General features: G+C 44.6%; 1 protein-coding gene and 1 long non-coding RNA gene across 8 annotated transcripts in view; both read left to right on the top strand.

Annotated features, from left to right (window-relative positions):
* Positions 1-22,331, top strand: part of MAPRE2 (microtubule associated protein RP/EB family member 2) — a 98,191-nt gene that overhangs the window by 35,605 nt on the left and 40,255 nt on the right. The window contains exon 1 of one of the 7 annotated variants that reach the window (XM_084508053.1): positions 4,927-5,121. The exons of 4 other annotated variants lie outside the window; for them this stretch is intronic. In XM_084508053.1, the coding sequence (XP_084364179.1) occupies positions 5,003-5,121 (119 nt within the window). In that variant the 5' untranslated portion in view covers positions 4,927-5,002. Of the gene's footprint in view, positions 1-4,926; positions 5,122-22,331 lie in introns of those variants that run through there. 2 more of the 7 variants (XM_084508051.1, XM_084508056.1) reach the window with 2 other exon arrangements.
* Positions 3,412-4,180, top strand: LOC311431001. The gene is made up of 2 exons (XR_014689164.1): positions 3,412-3,585; positions 3,995-4,180. It is a non-coding gene; the product is annotated as an uncharacterized lncRNA (long non-coding RNA).

Raw genomic sequence — 22,331 nt, 5'->3', positions numbered from 1 at the left:
TCAGGTGAAAGCAGCTTCCCAGGATGTGCTTGAAACCTTGTGATATCCCAGTACACATGTAACACTGACTAAAGAATTCAAAATATTGGTTTGGTCTGGAGTAAATGGAAGTAGAAATTTCTCCTCTTTGGAGCCATCCTCCCTTCACTGAGCGTTTCCTGCTGTCACTGGTGCTTTTTGTTATGTAGGAAGCGTTGGATAAAAAGTTTCACATATTCAATGTGAACTGCTTATGTTTTAAGTACAGAGACCTTTGATGTATATTGGAGAGTGTTTTTTTTCTAAATAGTTGTTTTCCTTTAAGGCAATGAGATCTAGCTAAACCCTGAAAGCGCTGATATCTGCAAGTGCCCATAAAATGTACTTATGTCCTGTAAATCTATTTATCTAACAATTTGAATATTGAAGTATATAACTTGATTTAAAATATTGTTCTGTTCAAGGGTTTCTGAAATCCCTTTTCTGTGAACGGGGGGAAAAAAATGGTATTGTAGACAGTGTCTGGATCTTGAAATAAACCTCTGATTTCTATTTGATTTCTACGGTAACTACAAACGGTAGCTGCTGCCTTTTTAAAGAAAAATGCCCACAGGCTGTGACTCTTCAAGACCACTCTCTTTAGCGAGGAATTCATACACTAATGACCAGATTGGATTTGCAGCTTATGGCTAAATTTTCAGGAATGCTTAGCTGACAAAGACTTGAACTTTCCTTTCTCTGTTCCTCCCAGGCACAGGACTCTCTTTTTAAAATATGAAATGTGACCTCTGAAATATAAATATGTCCATATATTTTAAAATAGTCTTGAATTACCTCATAGGGATGTGGTCCATGCACATTGTGTAATTGGGACAGCCCTGTCTTTCTCTTTCTGTGTTTCTCTCCAGGGAAGGCAAATAATCAAGACTTTGCTTAAAGTGGCAACAGTATAATCCCCAAGGGTGGGAAGCTCATTCTTTATCAACAGGATGTCTGGAGTGATAAGTAGCTGTTTTAATAAAATTCATGCAGTGTTTCTTTGTCCTGCCAAATCATTATCATTTGCTGTTTGGTATGGTGAATTTAAATGCTCTGCGCCCTGAAATGTACGGCACAGAATGAAGTAACGGGATGGGAGGGGGGGAGAATTGACTTAGTGCTGCGTAAACAAAGGAAGCCTGTGAAGTTCTGGTTCTGAATTTTAGTTTTAAGTGATTTTACGTCACAGTGGGAGCTTTCTTTTGGGCTAATCAGCAAGGCTGACAAATGATACGTCAGTGGAACAGGAAACATGAGCTCTTCTGCACAGCCCAGGTTAGCTTAAAACATATCATACACCACATCGCATCTGATATGCGTTCCTTGTGTTAGTTACATTGCTGTTGCTAATTCCCCTACGGAGGTTTGTGTAATACGTTATCATTACAGGTTGGAACCACGCACTAATTTAAGCTGGCGCAAGCCAGTGCTCCCTAACAGGTGTGCAGTTGCAGAGGGCTCATTTGTACTTCCAGTAGATAACATGCAAATCTGGATATCCTAAGGCTTCTGTTTTTAGTTTACTAAATGAAACTTTTATTCAGGGTGCATGCAGTCAGATATTAAGCTGATTCTGCTGCAGTACACTTATGGCTTTATCCATTTTACTGAAGCTACTCATGCTGGGAACAAAGCATGGCTATGTACCTTGGTGAACTGGGGTTTCCTTGAACAAGCAAGATGTGTCCAAGGCTTTGTAGCTTTTTCACCTCTTCCCAACTTTTTCCTGCTTTGCTCTATCCACCGCTTTTCAAATCTAAATGCAGTTGGCCAGCTCCTTCAGGGAGAGCCTGTTTCTGCACAAGTTTCTGATAAATATAATTTCTGATAAATATACACAGTTAAATGTTAAAAATAGCTTTGATTGTTTTACCAGAGGTACATCTGTTGTTTTTGCAGCATTCTGTTCGTCTTCATTGTGATCATTTAAGAGTATAGGAAGTGATCATTAAATTAGAAAAGCAGGCTGCATTGATCAGGAATGCTGCTTTCTAAAAGATGCTGCTACCTTCCAACTGTTTGCCTTAAGTTAGGTTTTCTCATTCTTTCCCACTAGAAAAACTGCACTTCACTTGTGACAGAAGTGTTCTTGAAACACTTCTGACAAGAGAAGCATGCTGGCCATAATAATTATACCCAAGTGGTGTTTGCTACAGATTGAAGCTGTGGTTGAGGAATATTCAGAGGGCAGCGCAAGGAATATCACTTTCAGATTCATTTACTAATTTGAACAAGAATAAATGTCAGATGAGGGATGCTCATTGGCCATTCTAGGGTTAAATGCATTCTTCTTGATCTCCCCCCACTCCGCCACCACAGAAACAAGTTATCCAAGCAGTGGGGAATTTCTGCCATCATTAATTTTATTTATACTTTGGCTGTGTCACAAAGCTCCGTAAGACTTTGGTGTTTTTTTAATCTTCTGACAAATATGTTAGCAGAAGTCTCTAGTGTGGCCATCACCTCTGTTTTCAGAGGTTGTGCATTGGTCACTTCTTATCAGCGTTAAAATACTCATAATTTATTTCCACATCAGCTGGCTAGTATAAAACTTTGGCTCAAGCATGCCTGAGGCCTTTCTAACACTGCTGTTTGGGCTTTTAGGGGATTTCACTTTCTGGTGTTATAAATTATGCCGCACGGCTGTTTTACTGCAGTGCATGAGACCTTGAACAAGTAATGAGAGGAGGCTGGAAAGAAAAGCTCTGTGGAGGAAGGAGCAACCAGTGTTTTGGAGAATGACATTCAGGGCTGTTGCCATGCTTACTGGTACTCACTCCTCCTGGTTCACCATGGTGGAAACAGAAGTATTGAAATGCATGTACTTGGGTAGGGTGTGCCTCTTCCAATCTGTAGCCCAGCCAAGACTCTGTGCTTGCTGGGGGAAGTGTGGGATCTCCTTGAAGCCAAAGTCAGGTAGGAGATGAGAAACAGCAGGTAACATGGCACTGGAGCATGCTGCCATGGGAGGGCAGGACATTTCCATCCTTAGAGATCTTCAAGATTTGGCTAGACTAAGTCAAACGACCTGAGCTCGTGGTAGCAGTGGTGATCCTGCTCTGAGGAGGAGAGCGGGCTGAGTGACCTCCATAGGTCCCTTCCTACATCTATTGCTGTGGTACTTACAGCACGTGAGTACTAGGTTTCAGTGCTTTCAACTGTTCTAGATGTGTGTTGTATGACCAATCTGACCTCTTTGAGATGCATTTGTCTGTATGCTCACTGCATCCAAAAGCTGTACAGTCAGCAGGGCTGCAGTCACCTGATAATAGCGGCAGGTTCCTGTTTCTCGCTCTGTGCCGCTGGATCCACATCTCAGAAACTTTGCCCAGGCTGCTGAAAGCAGGAAGATGAAGTGGTGGCTTCCTGCACGTAAAGATAAGGGCTGTGCTCATGGGCCACATGTTCCTCAGAAATGGAGGTGTAAGCGGAGGGAGTGCCGTGCATATGAGATCCACACTGCGCCCTGTGTCCCCCAGGCTGTGCTAAATCAACAGAAGCAGCATGTGCTGTCTGAAAACCAGCAACGAGCTGCTTCTGCCTGGGCCTGGCTCAGCCGTGATAAAGGTAAGGCATTATGTTGAGGTGCTGTGAGGTTCTTTTGCACTTAATCCTAATGCAAAGGCAATAAGGGGTCTGCAGGGAGGCTGCCACACTGTCCTCACCTGCACTTCTCCGCTGTAGCTTCTCCAGTCGATGTTTTAAACAGTTTTGGAAGCTTCAATAAAGAAGCTTCTGTTCTTTGCCACTGGTGGAGAAATAAAAATATTTTTACAAGTTAGGGTAGCGGAGTGTTTTACAGCTCGCTGCCTAGCAGAGCAGGTAGGGTTATGTCTGGCAGGGAGAGACCTGCTATAGATTATTTTTACATTCTGTCACCATGTAGCATTGCTGGCTTCTCCTTGCTCCTGAGTGTTACTAAGAGGCTTGTTGGCCCTTTTTAGCAGAATATATTTTGTTGCTTGTTTTTAAAAAGGCTCAAAGGAGACTTTCTCCGCTGGGTTTACTGTTGCCAGATGAACGGAGCATTTTTCAATTAGGTATGTCATCTGCAAATGGCCATAGGTTGGTTACTGAAAGCAATTTTTTTGAGTATATTGGAAAATCTGGCAGAAACAATAAACAAAGCCTCCTGTCTCAGTGTTCAGAGGGCTGTGGCAAATCGGCAGGCTAATTTAACTTCTGGTAGGGATCGCTCTGTGCAAGTGTGTTAATGTGGGCACCTGATTTAAATCCAAGTGCTGGGCAGCCGGTGTCTAGGTACTGGTGGCACTCACCTTACAGTTTCTTTGTGAATCTAAAATCTTTATCGTGTGTATCATGAGAATCTTTATCGTGTGTATCATGATAATAATCCCCAAAGCTCAGCTTTCAGCAGTGTTATTTAGTCTGAAAAGCTAGATAAAGATTAAGTAATCTTGTAGAATCACCTTTTGCATGCAGAAAAAAATAATCTGGTGTGTATCTGATCAAACTCATTTGAGAAAATTTTTGAGCTTTGATGGAACATCAGCGTGTGCTTCTGGGAACATGCTAGAAATCACGTTGCTTTCATTTGATCTGCAGCTTTAGAGCTATTTATTTTGAAGCGGGTTGGGTTTGGGGGCTCTTTTGAAGGTGGGGGGGGGATGTGATATGTGCTCAAGTATTTGTTGGTCTTTTTACATGTAACAGCCTGGAGGTCACAGAGGACTGCTTATGGAGTAGTTGCTCTGGGTTGTGTGTTTTTTTGGGTGTTGAGGGACACCAGTTCGTGAGCAGCTTGCTCGGCGCCCCCCCCATACACACACACACAAGGGGAAGGGGGGGGCGCGGAGTCGGGCGGTTGCCATGGCGGCGGGCGGTCACGTGGCGCGGTGACGCGGGGCGGCGGGGCGGGGTCCGGGCGGGCGGGCGGCAGGCGGGGGCCGCCAGCACCTTCCGCAGGCAGAGCCGCAGCGCTGGGGCGGGGAGGAGGCGCGGAGCCGCGGGGGAGCGAGCGCCAATGCCCGGACCGACCCAAGCCCTGTCCCCAAATGGCGAGAACAACAACGACATCATCCAGGACAACGGCACCATCATCCCCTTCAGGAAGCACACGGTGCGGGGGGAGCGCTCCTACAGGTAGGGGATGTGGGGAAACGGGGGGGGGGGAGAGGACGGGCGGCGGCTGCGGCAGGAGGAGGAGGAGGAGGAGGAAGGAGAAAGGGAGGGGGCGTTGCGGAATGGGGCCGGGCTGCGGGCATCCCCCTCCTTCCACACGGTGGTGGGGGACGGGGGATGGATGGCCTTGTGCAGGGGAGAGGGGGGAGTTGGGGGAAAAATAGGGAGAAAATTAAAAAAAAAAAATTTGAAAAAAAATCGAAAAAAGGGAAAAATAAAAGGATGGAGGGAAAAGATGGAAAAGGAAAAACGGAAATGGGAAAAGGGAGGAAGGGGGAAATGAAAAGGAAAAGGGGGAAAGGGGAAAAAATTTCAAGTGGGAAAAAAGAAAAATGAAAAAAATGAAAAAATGAAAATGAAAAAATATATAAATAAAAAAGAAAAAAGGAAAAATGAAATGAAAAAAGAAAAAGTAAAAAAGTAAAAAAGAAAAATAAAATGGGAAAAAAAGAAAAAATGAAAAATAAAGGGGGGGAAAAAAAGCAAAAGGCAGGAAAAAAGCGGCAGCCCCGTCTCATCTCGCCGTGCCCGGCTGTTTAAATGCCGCCCGGCTGACAGCGAGCGGTGCCCCCGCGGAGCAGCGCAGCGCTGCACGCCCCTGGGAGCCTGGCCTGGGAGCAGCAGGAAATGGAAGTGATGCTGCTTCCACATATCTGGCCGGCCGCTGGATCAAAACAAGAGCGGGTGGCTCAGCCCCGGAGAAAATCCCCGGCACTGAGCGGTGCCGTGGGTCGTGCACCCAGGTGGGGTCGTGCAGCGTGCCCAAAAGCACAGCGGGCGTGTGTCGGGCGCTGCCGCAGGATCCCATCTATCCATCCATCCATCTATCCATCCATCCATCCCTCTCCTCGGAGCTGCTCCTACCTCTGTCGGCAAAGCCCCGGCGCACGCGTTCAGCACAAAGGAGCGATGGCACGTTACTGTCGTGGCTTTTTTTTTTTTTCCTTTTGTAAGGACCTGCGTCTCCTTGCAGGAAAAATGGAGCCCTCGCTTCCCTGATCTGAATCGCTGCTGAGCGCTGAAAGGCTCTGGTTTGGTGGAAAGCTGCATTTCCACCATGTAGCTAAGCAGAAATATGCAATTGATTTGAGATGAATTAACGTGCTACAGCCACTAAAGATGAATGCATGAATCATAGGTGCTACCGATTGCTATCTTTGCTGCTTTCTTTCAGAAGGGTTCCCTGGAAAACCTCTGAATAGGGTTCTCCATTATCCTTTTGCAACATGTAGTTTTCTGCAGCCATCAACGGGTCAGGTTTCTTGTCCTTCTGTCTGTCTTATATGCTGAGCCATGTCTAGAAAAGGCATTTTGTGAGGCTGCTGTGTTAAGCACATGATGACAGGAATAATTATATCAATTGCCCAATTTTCTAGAAACCGTGGAATTGCTCTGCATCTGAATGAAAGGCTGGTTCTTCTAAGGGAAAGGCTGTTCTTTGAGACTTGTAGGGCTTTGCATCCTTTTGTCCATCTGCAGGAATATAAAGGAATGCAGAGCCGCTAATGCTGATGTTGCGTGCTATTTTGGGGAAGTAAATAATTTAATTAAAAGCATTAAGGAAGTAAACCTTTTAATGCACAAAGTTTAAAAAACAACAACAACAAAAAACTCCACAGGGGATTCCTGTTTAGGTTCTCATTTCCTTGTGGAATCCTACCCTTACCTACAGACTTGTGGCACCCAAATCTGTCCATCCCCCCTTCCTGCAGTGAGAATGTTTACTTATTGTGGTACTTAGGGCTACAGGTGAAATGTGAAGTGTTAATCATAACACAAAGGAAGCCTTCAAGAAAATATGTGAAAACTGCAGTGAAACTTCTCCTTGAAACTGGAAAATAATACTGTTAACTTCCATAAAAATCTCTTAACAGCTAGGCTAGTTTGGGCCTTGCTAAGTTCAAGGTGGAGCAGTGGATCACTAAATATCTTAAATATCTTGTATTTAAGATCAGTAGGTTCCTACCCATGTTACTTGGCCACTGTTGTGCTGGGTGCCACGCTGGCTTGGGAGCAGGCACAGGGAGCAGCCTGTACAACTTCACCCCATGACACATCAAGTTGCTATGCCTCTGATTGTCGGGCTGGTTTGTTCCATCTGTATCTAGAAATATGGAATAAATATGTCATTAAGCACAGCCTGGAGCATGACATCAGGTCAGCAGTTGCACGGATCCATGAGTACTTTGCTTGTAATGGGCCCTAGCATACTGCAGCTTTGCTCTTCAGCTGAGCTGCGCCTACCCCCTGTGTAGGGGTTCAGGGGTTACCAGAGAGCATTTGCTCCTCTCTCCTGTAATATCAAAAATGCATCCTCATTTTTACTGCTTCTGACCTACTCTAGTCCATAAGTATTTTAAAACAACTTTAGTGTTTGTTGATCATAATAGATGGGTCTGAGGACATCTAAACTGGTAAACCAAAAAGGGAAGCTTTATTGTTTTCAAACACCTAGCAGGCTACCACCAGAGCCTCACTATGTCACTCCTGAAGCAGACTTTAAAAGAAGGTAAATTTTATACCATTTTACAACATAGGAGGCTGACATGAAAGGAGTTGCTCCGTTATCCACCACGTTGAGGACGCAGTGGGGAATTGAACCTGTACCACATGAGCTCCAGCCATGTGCTCTGTATGCACAGCCACAAATAGTTTTCACAAGTCTTCCAAAGGACATATTATATCTTGCAGACTGGGACATACAGGCCCAAGGTGTTAAGTTTCTCCTGCAGCCTCACTGAGCTGGTAAATGGAAACCAGGCACTTTGGCATAAAACTGAGTCACAGGGAGATGTTACCTTCTGCAGTAAATAACTGGACCAAATCAGCACTTCTCCAGTAAAACTCTTTCTATTCCAGAGGAAGGATTTGCATGTGTCAGTTGTGTGTGTTTCAGATCAGGAGACTAACTTTACAACTCGGTTGGAACCGAGGTGTCATTTTGTTGGCCAAAATAGATTTGGGCTCATTTCTGAGAACAGCATTGCATTTAATTATAGTTTTATTTGTATGCTCAAAGGAGACTGAAACATTTCAACAAGAAACCAAATCAACATCTGGGTGGAGAATTTGTTTTAAATTGTGGTGTTTGTTTTTTTTTTTTTTTGCCAGGGACAAGGCGTTTTGTATGGTTGATCAGTTCACCGTAGTTTTCAAAGCTAGCTGTACAGACTTGGAATATATCAGGTTTTTAAGGGCATGCCTAGCCTAAAACACTCCCTTTAAAAAGAGTCAACCTGTTGTGCCCTCTAACTGCTGTTTTATCTACGTGCTGCTAGAAAATTGGTTTGATCTGGTCCTTCATACACCAGCTATATTTAGTTTTGTACCCGGAGCTTTCAAGAAAGGCAGGGAGGAGGCTAGTTTACTGGTTATTTTTGCTTAAATTGCTAAGCTAAAAGAAACTAAAACAGAAAAAAACAAAGTTTCTATCTGTCACTATGTATGTTTCTGATGGTATCCCTTAAATGTTTGGCTTTCCTGAGTGTCGTGTCTTCTTGGAAACGGTTTCTTAAGCAGCCGACATGTGACCATGCCGTGCACGATAATGAAAGTTGGGCGGAAGCGGTGATTTCCTCACCCAGCACTGAACTAAGCCGTGGCGTGCTGCAGCGTGTGTCTGGCTGTCCTTCAGTGCAGGACGAGCCGCTAACTCCTGCTGCAAGTCAAGATTTGTGTCACATCAAAATCTGGTCTGGTCTCTGCCTTCCCAGCTCCTGGTGGATATCGGGAGGCAGGTGGTTGTGGGACTGGTCCATGCTCCTGTGCCACCTTACTGAGCCTGTTCTGCCCATGGGGCTGCCCCCAAAGCTAGGTCCTCATGCATACAGTAAGCAGATAATTCCTCTGAATTTAAAAAAGACAATTTAGTGTTGATAACATCAGTAGCTTAAGGCCCCAAATTTTCTTGCTGGCAATGGTGAAAAAAGTACTGAGTAAATGCAGCATGTTGTCTTCTTGTTTGTCATGCCAATGTCTGTCTTCTGTCTTCATCCTCTGCAAAAGTAAATGCTACTAAAGCAAATGCTAGTAAATACATTAATAACTTCACACGTTACCGTTAGAGGTGTTTGCTCTTGGACTAACTGCTGCTATTGCAGGTCATGAGAGCATGATTCTTAAATTGCAGTGGAAGCAGGAGAAAAGCAATCATAAATGCCTGTAAGAAGTCACACCCTGTGAATTTGGCCTGAGCTTTTCTAAAAGTGGTGTTTGTGATAACCCCTTGTCCTTGGAGCACCTGGAAAGCAGCAGGATGGTTGCTAGCTGCCTGGGAGAAGACCACCCTGGTGATGTGCAGCCAGGGTAAGAGGGACCATGCAGAAAGCACTCTGGTTACTTGCCAGCTGAGGTACCTCCTGGTTTCTCTTCTTTCACTTTCATAAAGCTGGCTTCCTGTCCCTGCTGCAGCTGCCCTTCTTTAATCTTGTTTTGTGATTAGGGAGGGCTCTGTCCAGGCAGAACGGTTTTGGTGAGTGCCTGCAGCTGGACAGGTCCAGCCCTCAGAAAGCACAGGGTGAAACTGCTTCAGGGTAGCTGGGGTTCACCTGTGAGTGCATGGAGATGTAGGAGAGGCTATGAGGATGGCTCTGCTCAGTACTGCATTCATCAGTGGTTTGAAGCCTAGATGTTTTGTGCCTGCATTATTGGGCTACCTCTTTTGACCTGGATTTAGGCTTTCCTTAAAGGGAATATTTTCACGGTATCTGGTGGATGAGGTTATTGTCTGTTAAAATGGGGGCTGAGAGGCAGCTTTATGGAGGGGGTGGGGAAGGAAAGCAACCAGCCAGCACTTCACAGACAGCCCGGTCTGTGGCAGGAAATGAGACTAGCTTTTCAGGCAGTGCCATCTTCTCGGCTTGTGCCCAGGCCCTCTCACCAAAGGAGGTCTGAGAGCAGCTGAGCTGCACCCAGGCGCTGTGGGTTTGAGACATCCTGGAGGTAGGAGGCTGGCCTCTGGTTTTGTTGCATGTGGGGGATGTTGTTTGTGTGCTTGGGGTTTTTTTTTTTTTTTTTTTTTTGAAACTACCTTTTTGAGTTGCATAGCAACAGCAATGTGCTTCTAGCATGCTAACGAAAACAGGAGTGAATTTAAGATAGGAGAGAACCGAGCTTGATGCTGTCATTTTCGGAAGCAGACATTTTGGCTTCTGCTTGGTTGCCTCAGTCGAGCCTCGTGGGGAAACAGGCACTAAAAATGCTGCCTTGTGAAGGAAAGGTGATTTGGAAGCAGGGCTATGGAAGAGGAGAACCTGATTAAACCTATTTGAGTTTCTCTTTTGCTATGTGAATGAATCCTGCATGGGAGATGCAACCACCCCACTGCAGGCTGGGCTACAGGAATAGTCTCCTGTGTGGGATACCTGGAGTAACCACCTGAGATAGGACTCATTTTGGGAGACAGTGAGAAGAAAAAAGCAAGTGCAGTAGGCCTACATTTCAAGCCCTGGCACTTGAATGAGTGACTTTTTAAAAATATCTTCAGAGGTTTCAGTTCTGGGGCTTGGGGTGGGGGAAGGTCAGTCATTTTGGCAGAATTTTCTTCTTCCTTGTTCCCAAGATAATTATAGCAAAGGCTGGGTAAGGAAGAAGATCAAGCCAAGTGCCAGCTTTTCATTTGGAGATGCAACTTTCAGCCTTTGTTTGATAATTGAAAACGAGTGGCCTCACCACATCTGCTCTCAATCACGCAAACCACTGCACGGGATGGCACGAAGGCTTGGAGTAGCGGCGGTGACAGCAGTCAGTCACGCCGTGCTGGGACAGCGTGTGAGAGCTTTTGGGTCCTGTCCCCTCGCTGATTCCCAGCTTCTGGTTAGTGGTGCTGCTTGCTTGCTTCTAGTATCGGTACCACGGAAAGTAAATGGAAAACATCCATGTGTTTCTTCCAGGGATGGTGTTCACGTCACGCTGAATAGCTGCTCGAGTCTTGCCATGCTTGCATCCCCGCTGCCTGACTCACCAATAAAGCATCTCCATCATATTGTTTCATTATAATTAGGTGGGAGGGGAAGGGGAATATCAGCTATAAAAGTTTACTGGAAGTGCTTTTAACTCTTCAGGTTTTTTAGAGCAATGGTGTTCTTATTTTTATCACGATTCTGTTGATTTACATGCATTAGGCATGAAGACAAAATGAAAATCTACCTGTCTTTTTTGGACAAAAATTTCTCTAAATTTCTGATGGTGCACTGAGTTATTTAATATTTGATAGAGAATGCTCTGCACTGAAAGCACTGCTGTTAAATGGCTTGCCTTATCTGCGTTGAAATGATTTCTTGTTTTGCATAGAGCTCTATGCTTATTGAATATGCTTTTGTATTAAATCCAGTGTGTTTTCTGTGCTATCCAAACAGGAAATGTAAACATTAAACAGTAAGTAGAGACTTAAGGATGTAGCTTCCGTAGGAAATCCTACCACTGTGCCAATAGCTCTGCTTGGAGAGGAATATGCCATGCAGATCTTGGTCTTGATGTTCTGGCCTTGTGTATGGCTGTCTTGTGTCATTTGTGTTGACCGAGGGATGGAGGGGACTGAAATTTGGGTGAGGTGATGGAAGATGGAGCGTATGGGTGGAGGGGCATGGCCAGCAACACTGGAGTGAGCTCCTGTGAATCGAAACCGAAACCTAAGAGTGGTCTGAAGCAATATCTAAACAAGCTACGCAAACCAAGGAATGCTCAGTGTGGGATTTGTTTGGGATTTCTTGTGTGTGAAATGGACCCTTATCCTCCAGCATGGCAGATGACAAAGGAATGGCTTATTTTGCTGTAGTCATATGTGAAGTTGATGGTGTGTGTTCCTGGTTTTCCACGTGGTTGTGTGTATTGTTTCAGAGGTTTAGTTTCCAATATGTTTCTTGCTACCATGAGGTAGCCAGAGAGATCTGGAGACTTCAGTTTTATCTTTTAGGGATAACTTAGGTGAATATTTTCTCTACAACAGGGTTCCTTGGTACTGCACAGATTTTCTACCCAAACAGCTGCAATTATTCAGAGATGCACTTGAATGCAAATTCTTGCTTGTCACTCTGGAATGCGGTGTTGATTCTCGGAAGGGCTCGCTGGCAATATGTGTTAAACAATTTGGGGGGGGGTGAAAATTCATTTTAGGCAAATTTTACATGGTTGTTGTGCTTCACTTCTTAAGGTTAATCTCTGTAGAGCTGGTCCAGTAATAGCATGAACAGGAAGCACTGAAATACTTGAAGTAGAATATGCGTTTGCTTTACTTATGGATTCAGTGTTTTGCAAATCATAGCTTATGGAAATAACTAGAGAATCTGGGAGTAATTGTATGGAAGTGGGGTACATAACGCAGTGATATGAAAGTCCCTTGGGAGCTTACATACACAGAAAGACTGTCGCGTGCGAGAGTGCTGAGAACATGGAGGCAGTGAAATGGTAATTGGTTGAATAAAGGAGATAAATTTTCCTAAAAGGACAGCATTCACATGTAAATAGCTGCCCTGTTGAAAACCTGTTTATGCAGAATGGGGTTAATTATATTTTGCTGAATTACTGTTTGGGGTCTTTATCACTCCTTGCCTGCATTAATATTTCAAAGCTATACAAGATACAGATCCTGAGGTGCACAGGAAGAGGATGGAAGGCATGGACAGTCAGCAGCTGCAACAGTAGATTTCTTAAGATAGCAGGAGAGGAGTTTTCATAGTGTGGATAGTCTAACACTGGAAGAGGGTGCCCAGAGAGGCTGTGGGGTGCCTGTCCTTGGAGAGGCTCAGCACTTGGCTAAATTGAGCCATTGTCAACCTTCTCTTGTTGGCTCTGCTGCGACCAGGAGGTTGGAGTGGATGATCTCCGTCGCTCCCTGCCTGCCTAAATCACTTCATGATCCTATTCTGTAATTCTCAAAGGCATAAACAGCCCTTGAGTTCAAAATGCAGCACACAAAAGGAAGTGATGAAATCAGGGGCTCTGACAGTGGAAAAAAATCATATGGCAACAAATTTAGTGCTGTCACCAAGGTGAAACCATCCTATGACCAAACGTTTTAAATGGGAAAGAAAAATGTATGCATGCAGTCTCAGTTCAACTGCTTTTTAGCTTAATTCTTGCCAAAGCTGTATTTCTGCTGCTGCTGCAGTGCATTAATTATTTTATGCTGCCTTCTGTAAGTCACTGGGAGCTACTTCTGCAATTTAGTACCCGGGGATGACCACAAGTTCATTGACACACAGTGGAGCAGAAGGGTAGTTCTGCTGTGTCATAAAACTAATTATGCACATTGCAATTAAGGATTATGTTTTGAAGTTAAAAGCTGATAAATTGCTCCTTCTGTTTTTAATGACTTGTATATTTTTTCATGCAGAAAATGCTAACATTATTGATAAGTTCAATCTGTGGGGAATGTTTGGCTGTAGGCACAGCTCCCGAGCTATGTCAGATGTGTGCCAAGTTTGACTTAGGTTTACAGGGAGGGGTGCAGACCCGTCCTGTCCTGTGACCTACGCCAACACTGAGAGGGCTGAAGAATCTAAATATTCACATTGCAGCACAGGTTATTAACTTAACTGCAGTTACTTGTAGTTGAAGGTAATTCAAGCAATAAACGCTTTTTGTCTTGTTTACTCTGGGAGTTGAACTTGCTAATGTCACCGTTTGCCAGCTGGAAGCAATATACTTTAGGAGTTGACCTCAAGATATTCCATGAACGGAGGCCAAATCCTATTAAACAGGACATCTATGCTTCTCTTAGCTTAAGGTACAAGGCTTTGCTGGGGCTCACAGATAACGACTGCTGTAACTGCCAGTAATTCTGGTCTTACCATTCCAGCTGCACCAAAGCAGCAAGCACCATCTAAAGAAGACTGGGGAAAACAAAACTTTGGGTATTTCCCACTTCAGATCAGCAGGAGATTTTTAAGATTGAAAACCAGAAGAAAACACTGTCTTTACAGACCTTCAAAGAACAGCATGGCTGAAAAAATGTGTTTGGGGGTAGCTGTACTTTGTACTGGAAACTTCAGCGCTTGCATGGGTAGTGCAACAAAGGTAAAATAAGTTTGTGGTTACTGGCACACAGCAAGAATAATACATTAAAATTACATAAATCACAGATGGTTGAGCTAACGTGTTCATAAAGGGCAATTTACTCCACGAGGGATTAGCGAATTCTAGTTCCAGTTGCTCTAAAATTAATTTAGTAGTGAAGCAATTGCAGCTAGAAGTTCAGTCCTATCTTAGGTAGTCCTTAGTAGGATTAATTCTTAAGTACAAGTCATTTGCTAGTAATATTTCTAGTACCAGAGTAATTTCAGAGCATCTCCTTGGCTGCTATAGTATGAAGTCATGAAAACAAGGGAAGAGGTCAAGTTAAGTTGGTGTCCAAAACAAAAATTAAGTTCTGTGGCTGAAATGCTAACACTGGAAATCTCTCTAATATTAATAATGCTCTGTGGGGAGTTTGTGTGAGACAAAGATGGGGGTCTTTATTTGGGCCTAATTCAACAGACTCAGATGTCAAAACTCAGATTTTTTTTTTGTTGTTTTTCTTCTTGATTTCTGGACATGACTCAGTAAAAAGCAGTGCTCAGTGGTCTGCAGCATGGTGCTGGCAAGGGTTAGGTTGTGGCTGTATGCTGCAGAGCTTGGTCCCAGAAGCCTGCCTGTGGGGTGCCCTGCACAGGCAGCAGAAATCCTGCTGCTTGTCCCCTGAGCCCCAAATGGCAGTGGCCACCCTGGGCGACCATGCCAGAGCTTCGTGTTTTATGTTACAAAAATACAGAGCCGCGTTTTAGAGAGTGATGCATGGGCGAAAGCAGCCAGCATGGCTGCGTGTTGCTTCATCTGTTGTCACATGCTTGTTTACAACCGTGGGGTGAAGGTAGCTTAAAATAAACGCTGTCCCGTAGCCCAGCTCGGTGTCGTCACCTTTCTGCCACAGTCTCTCCGGCTGGAGCTGGCCACCTGCCTGGCTCTGTCCCGTGGGCTCTGTCCCGTGGGCTCTGCCCTGGCACCGTTCCCCATGTGCCCTGGGATGCTTGCACGGGCAGCAGCTGTGTCACTGCTCCTTCCCCAGGTGCAGTGCTGTGCACCTTCAGGGTGCCTGCTCGGGAGGCTCCATGCAAAGGGCACTGTTCCTGTGTGTAATGTGTGTGTGTCGGGGTTAGAAGAAATGGGGCGTAAAAACAGCGTGCATCTGCATTTTGTTTTCGTGCAGGAGAGAAAAGTTGGTGCGTGGCAAGATCCTCGTCCTCTGCACGGTGTTGCAGAGGGGGGGGAGCAGAGAAGGCACATCGTAGTCCATCTCCTGAGCCACCACAGCACCCATCCCATGAGACATCACCCAATCTTCCCTGCGCCTTGCAAGCGAGCTGTATTAAACCTCCTAGCAAGCTGCAGCTGCCTGCTAGCATCGAGCCACTGCATTCCCCCTGTTTAATCCCATCTTCCTTCTTCCCAGCCCCATGCTGCTGCATCACAGCCATGCATGGGGCCCTGGGGGCTGCTGTCCCTCCGCAAGGAGGGCTGCAGGGTGTTACAAAACCCCGCAGCACATTGCCGTGTCGCTCCAGCCCTTCGCCTCCCAATGTATCCGCATCGGGGGGGCAGCAAAGCTCCGGATAGGTCAACGCTAAATTAATTTGGTGACTTCATCTCACTAGCTAGCTGGATCCCGTCCCTGCTGAAGCTCCCAGGCCTGCCCACGCTGTTTTCGGGACTTGCAAGGCGGAAACGTCACGAGGCAGCAGCGGGTGCTGCAGCGGGGCTGCTGCTACCGGGCTTCTCCAAAATCATGCCTCAGGTGCCTGGCAAGCTGGGTGCCTGTGAGATGTTTCCAGGAGTACTGTTTTTCCTTAATCGGGGTTTGTGATGATTCCTGTCCCTTCCTTGTCAGGGGCATGTGTTTCACTGGTGTGACTGCTCGGGCTGTCCCCATTGTGCCCCACAGCTCAGGCGCTGTGTGCAGGTGGGCAGTGGGTTTAAGGACAAGCTCTCCTCAGCTGCTGTCTCTGTTTTCCAGTAAATCTGCATTTGTTCAAGCATTGGGGTTTACCATCTGAAACTATAACTACCCACCCACCATCCAGTGGGAGCAGAAAGGTGCAAGGTTCATCTGTTATGCATTCAGAGGCATCTGCAAACCCTTTCTCCTCCATAGTGAGTGCTGCTGCTACCTTTATGCCATGTGCAACCTCTTAGAAATCCTTTAGCTATATTGTGATCGGCAGTGTATGCTTAGTAATCTGTTAATTTCAGTAGGAGAAAAAAAAATACAAGGAGAATTAAAACTCCCACATTTGTCTTGGTGAATTGAGACTTTGTTTCAGAGAAGATTAAATGTTTGTTTCTTCATCAGCTTTTCCAAGGTTTTCTAGTAACAAAATTATCATATATCTGCTTCTCTATACTATAATGTAGGTGTTTCTAATTGGCTTGGGCTTATTATAGAACACAAGTCTGAGAATAATTCTTCTCTGAATCAATTTCCCTTCCCCACAATCCCAACGCCTATTGTGAAAGGCAGACTAGCCTACCAGTGCCTATTGTGAAAATTGTACAGGTTGAATGTCTGCCTTCGGGGCAGCAGAGGAGCAATTCAAGCTTAAGATCTCCGAGTTGAAAGCCTTGCGGGGGAGGGTAATAACTGTAAGAAAAAGCAGTTGTGTTTTTTTTTTTTAACATCACCGCCTTGCCACGCTTATGTTCCTCCCATTCAGCCCACTTCAAAGGTTTTCGTGGTTCGTCATTAATAAGATGTCGTCTTAAATTGTAGTAGCATGATTTCATACTGGAATTCGTGCATCCTCTTGTCCCCATGATAACAAGTGCCTGCTCAGGTGCAGCGCTGAGCTTTGCTCATAACCAGGGGGAGCCACCTTTACGGGAGGGCGAGTCACTTCTATGCAGTGTGAGCTGCTGCTCTCTACCTTTCCTTTGGCAAGACAATGTTTATTTTGGTTAGGGTTCATTTACACATCGAAATTGATAGGGAGCCTACCAGGATGTGCAAATAGTTCCAGCCAAAGTTGAGAGATCTTGTAATTAATTGTTAATATTGCACTGTACTTCTGGATGCAAAGGCAAATCCTGAGGGGGGTGAGGAAAAAGCTTTAGTATTTAGAGATACAACATTATGCATTGCACTGCCATACAGCTCCAGTGGCAGCAGGAGGAGTGAGGGAATGAAGGTAGTCTGAGGGGGGGGGGGGGGAAACATTGTTTATGCTATGAAAATATGACTTGCAGATCAAAAACAATAATAAAAATATTTCAAGTGGGTCTGTGAATGTTGCTTTTCTTCCTCAGGTGCCCTGAAATATTCCAAGCACTGAAGTTATTTTCTTCAAAGTCATAACTGTGCTTTTTTTTTTTTTTTTGACTATCCTACTTTCCTAACTGTTTAGTGAATAAACTTAAAGCTATTTTGCAAAAAGTAAGCAGTAGGCAGTGTACTGCATTGCCAGTTATTGGGCCATCTCGGAGGTTTTGGCTCAAGCCATGTATATTGTTTGAATAGCTTTGATTGTGTTTTTCAGATTTGGGGCAACTGAATGTCTGGAAAAGAACCAATGTTTTTCTGCCTCCCAGATAATACGGGTTTGGGTTTTCTTTTTACATTTTCTAAGGCCATATGTACCACAAAACACAACTACCATTGGTCTTAAAAGTTTTTCAGATTTGGGTCTAAACCAGTTCTTGAGACCCATCATAACATTTGTGTAGGTCAGAAGATCCCAGCATTTGCGGACAGCCTCTAACTTAAAAGAACAAAACTTTAAAAATAATATTACTAATGGTGCACTAATGCAGTCAGAGTAAATCTCTTTGTACTCTAACCTCACTTGCACTTAAAACAGGGGACTGCAATGGGAACAATGCGAAATATGCTCTGTTTACTGTGTCAAATGGTAATACTGCAGGGTTCAAGCAGTTTAAACGTGCATGGATTGCTTCAGTCTTGTCTAGACTCTGTACCTTGCGTCACAAATCATTTCAGGTCTTCAAATATGATCCATGTTGTGAAGCTAAAATCACATTCAGAAGTGAATGAAATCCATGGATTATAAAATACATTTAGCATGTCAGGTCTATCTAGTAACATGGGAACGGAGCACAGGGGATTTGACATTCAGTATTTTTGCAGGCTGTGAATTTCCCCTGATCTTACACCTAGAGGATTATTTTCCTCTTCTTCTGTGGCAGTACTTCATTGTGATTAATCTTTCACTGTTTGAGTTTCCGACTAGACAGAGCCTTTGTATTGATCCAGCAGCTCAGTTACTGCTCTGATTTGAGGGAGCCAGTCATGGCCATTGAATTTGCTGCAGGAGTACAGCATAAGTCAAAAGGGAGAGTAAGAATTGGTAAATTGGTGTTGGTAAAATTGCGCTGTGCCTTTTGTGTTATTTCTCTGTCCTCGAGACTCCTTACAGTAAAGACAACCTTGAGCATAATTGCCCGCTGATGATTACAGCCAAGGCTGTAGGCAGTGAATATTAAAGGTGTGTACAAGGCCCAGCTGCAAATCAGCTGCCATTTCAGGATTATATTGTATTAAAGGATGTTTTCCTTCTGTAGGGATGTGGCTACTGAGGCTTGCAGGTTTCTTCCTTCAGGGATCCTCATTTTGCAGCAGCTTTCACCTCACCTTTCCTAGAGAAGCTTGGGCAGTCTCTTTTATCTGTCTCATCCTCGCCTTTCTGTTGTATCTGCCACTTCAGCAGGTTTTGTTGGGAGAGCTTTTGTTCTGCTCAGAGTTATCTATCCATCCCCATGCTATCAGGTACCAGCTTCCACAGGGCTCCTCTTTGAGCTGTCACACTGGCTTGCTATTGTCTTCAAAAACCTCTCACGGTACCTTGCCGAATCACGCACAACAGGAAAGCCAGGTGGGGCTGGAGGTGATCAATATTTACTCTGGAGATAAGGTCCCTGCTGCAGTCCTTCCAGTCTTGCCATTTTTACTGGTTTGGCATAAGACAGCTCCTGCTGTCAACAACTGGTAGTTCCTCGCCTCTGACAAGCCAAGTAAATGTGCCTTTTGCAAAGCTGTCTGTAAGCACAGCTGGGTAACACCTTGTAACAGCTGCAGTTATCTGTAGCTGGACGCCGCGTGCTGCACGTAATGCCTTAAAAAATGAACCCTCCTTAGGGTGTAATGGGTACCATTGCACCAGCTGAGCCTGTGCCCTTCTGATTCAGGATCTACTTAAGCATATACAAGATTTTCAGCTAATCCTATGAGCTCAAGTTTATGGTGGTCAGGCATGCAAGTGTAAAAGGGTTTTTCTGAAATGGCCTGGAGCATGCAAAGACTCTTACGGCTTGTCCATATTTGCTGTGGATTTTAATTTCAGTTTCTTATAAGGGGAAAAAAAGGGAGAATCCTCTGTGGTTATGCAGCACAGTAACAGAGGTTTTTAACCTCTACCCGCGTGCTGTGGAGCAGGGGATGCGATGAGCTAGCCCCAGCCTGCTGTTGGTTACTGTAGGGTTGCCAGGCATCTGCTTGAAGGAAGCTTAAAGGTCTCCATGAGGTGGACGCTGTTTTAAGGCTTGTGTAAGCCTCATCACAGCCTTATGCTTGAGAGCCTCCAGCCTAAACAAGGGAAAGCCTAACAGCTGAAAACATAAATACTGTGTTCGGAAGAAGCGGCGTTTTAGGACGTACAAACAACTTGTTCGCTACTTGGCTCTCTGCAAGGGCTGTGTCTGCACCTGCCCAGCTGTCCTCGTGCGTCACGTTACAGATGTTTGTCCCTGCTCCAGGCTCAAGCAGAGTTTTCAGCATAGCTCAGCACGCGGGCACTGAGTCACCGAGGAAAGCCTGGCCCCAGCTGCGGATTTCAAGCACCGGGATTTTTGCCCATCGCTGTGTATGGCAGCTCTTCTGCCTAGGATTTTCCTTTTGTGTTTTTTTTTTTTCCCCAAGGTCTGTCTGTGTGGCAAACAGGATGTGTGTGTCTCTGAGCACCGAATTAGAGCGTGTGTTCCGTGAAGGAAACCTTTCCTAGCGGGGTTTAAGTCGTGGCTCGAGGAGGATGGGGGACAAAACCGCCAGGGACGTGGTGGCCTCATCCAGCAGATGCAGCCGTGGGGCATTCAGACCTGTGTTAACAGGTTGATGTGAATAAATGTTATTGACAGCATGTTATTGACTTCTTAAATAGAAATTCTGGTTCACTTTGCTTAACTTTGTTTAAAATTGTATTGATAGTCAGTCATGCATACCTACGTATACAGATGTAAAGCTGTTGTCTCCACCAACTAGCATAAACTTTTACTTGACCATAATAATTCCTTTCAGTTGTGAGCACAGCATAAGTAATATTACAGATACCCTTCAAAGTAACATTTTAAAACTCGTGTTTGTTCATTTACGTGTTTCCTGAAGTGGAGCCCTCCATCCTGTGTGGCAGGGAGCTTGCTTGCCTTCCCGTCACTTGCAGCAAGACAGGCATTCCTCTCCGCAGTTGCTTTTGGAAGAGTGCGATGAGGGAATTTCTGCTTCCTTCCTGCATGGGGATTTCTTGATCTTTTTCGCAGGATAGCCTTGGTGCTTTCACTGCCAGCAGCCCGTGCTTGTTCTGACTTCTGCTGGGCCAAAAGAGGTCAATTAAAATTTGGATGACCTAATGACAACTACAAATCCAGTGCAGCGTTATTTCAATGCTATCATCTAAGTATCTTTGGCTTCTTTAGAGTTGGTGGATTGTTCCCTATTAAACTGTTGGTTTAATATCAAACTCACTATTCTGAATCTTAAGCCAATGTTAAATTCACTATTAAGTTGTTACTTGAACTGACTTTATAAACAGCATCTAATGTGTCAGTTTAGTAGTGACAGTGTCTTTGTTAGTTTCCTATCTACATGAAGAGGCTGAAAATAATAAAGTAAAAAACACTAAAGATGATGTTTTAACCTTCAGATGCTGTTTGCCTGTTCAGTCCCTCTTCCATCCCGATGTTGAAGCTAAGCTTTCAGGATGAGCCACGATGAGGTAGTTTGAGGAATAAAAGGGCACTCCCTGTTTCTAAACTTTGTTCCCAGCTCTCAGTTCAGTCCAAGCACTTATGTGTGCCAAGAAAACAGCCTTTGCTGACTGTCACAGTGAGTTCAATGCTGTGCTGGTACAATCAGTCGTGGTGTCCAGGAGCCCGCAGGAAGGCTGAGGGCAGTCTGGTTTCTTCCATACTTCAGAACAGAGGTGGGTCGAGGGGCAGCCTGGTTCTGAGTGAATTCCTGGCACTGCTGGCTCTGTCACACCCTGACTATCAGAGCATGAATTTTTGGAGCCTGCTGTCTCTTACTGGCCTGTTCCCCACCCCCTTGCCAAGGCAAATTATAGGGGATTTGGATCTCTTTGACAGTAGATACGAACAATTTGAACAACCTTCTGTGCCTCTAAAAATTTGTTTCATAAAAAGTTAAACTATATTAGTAATTTCATTATCTCATTCTTTAATGCTGTATGTAATTATACACTTAAATGCTACTGAGTCTGCTGTTTTCTTGTTTTTGTTTTGTTTTTGTATGCTTTTTAAGGTGGCTCCAGCATACTTAAAAATAGATGGAGTTAACCTTCAGTCTTGGTGTTGTCTGCAAAATTGTTTATCAAGCTTCAAGCAGTTATATCTTTGCAAAATCTCAGTGGAAATAATCCATGCAAGCCTCCAATCCCACAGAGGAGGTCCTGCTCTCTTTCACTGAGAAAGAAAGTTGAGGTCTACAGTGGGGGAGGCACGGCTAACACCAGAGCCAGCCAGGTGTGAGCTATGGGATGTGTTGCTAGAGGCAAAGGTGTAGAGTCCCCAGCAAACCATTTCTTTTCAAGAATAACATTGCAAGTTTGTTGACTATATGATCATTTTTGAGACATGTCATACGTGGCTTGTTATTAGTGAACTTCCTGGATTAGTCTTGGGAATGTTATTTACTCTATTTATGAATGTTCTTGGCTCAGCTCTTTGAAAGTATCAGTAAGATAAACATGAATACGCACATCTTTTCTCTGAGCAATGTCTTGCAATGGAAAGATATGGCTAGTGTAGAATGATAGGAAATAAGAATCAGTAAGATGCGCTTGGGGACTGATGATAAATGCTACAATGAATTAGAACTACTTGCAGAAAAGGACCTTAAGTAACTACAGAGGTGTATTTAAGACGAAGATGTTTGAAATGATGTGACTGTGCAGATACTA

The sequence above is a fragment of the Aythya ferina genome (assembly GCF_964211825.1).
Source record: "Aythya ferina genome assembly, chromosome: 2".
In the NCBI taxonomy this organism is placed as follows: domain Eukaryota; kingdom Metazoa; phylum Chordata; class Aves; order Anseriformes; family Anatidae; genus Aythya; species Aythya ferina.
This window is presented reverse-complemented; position numbering and strand designations above follow the sequence as displayed.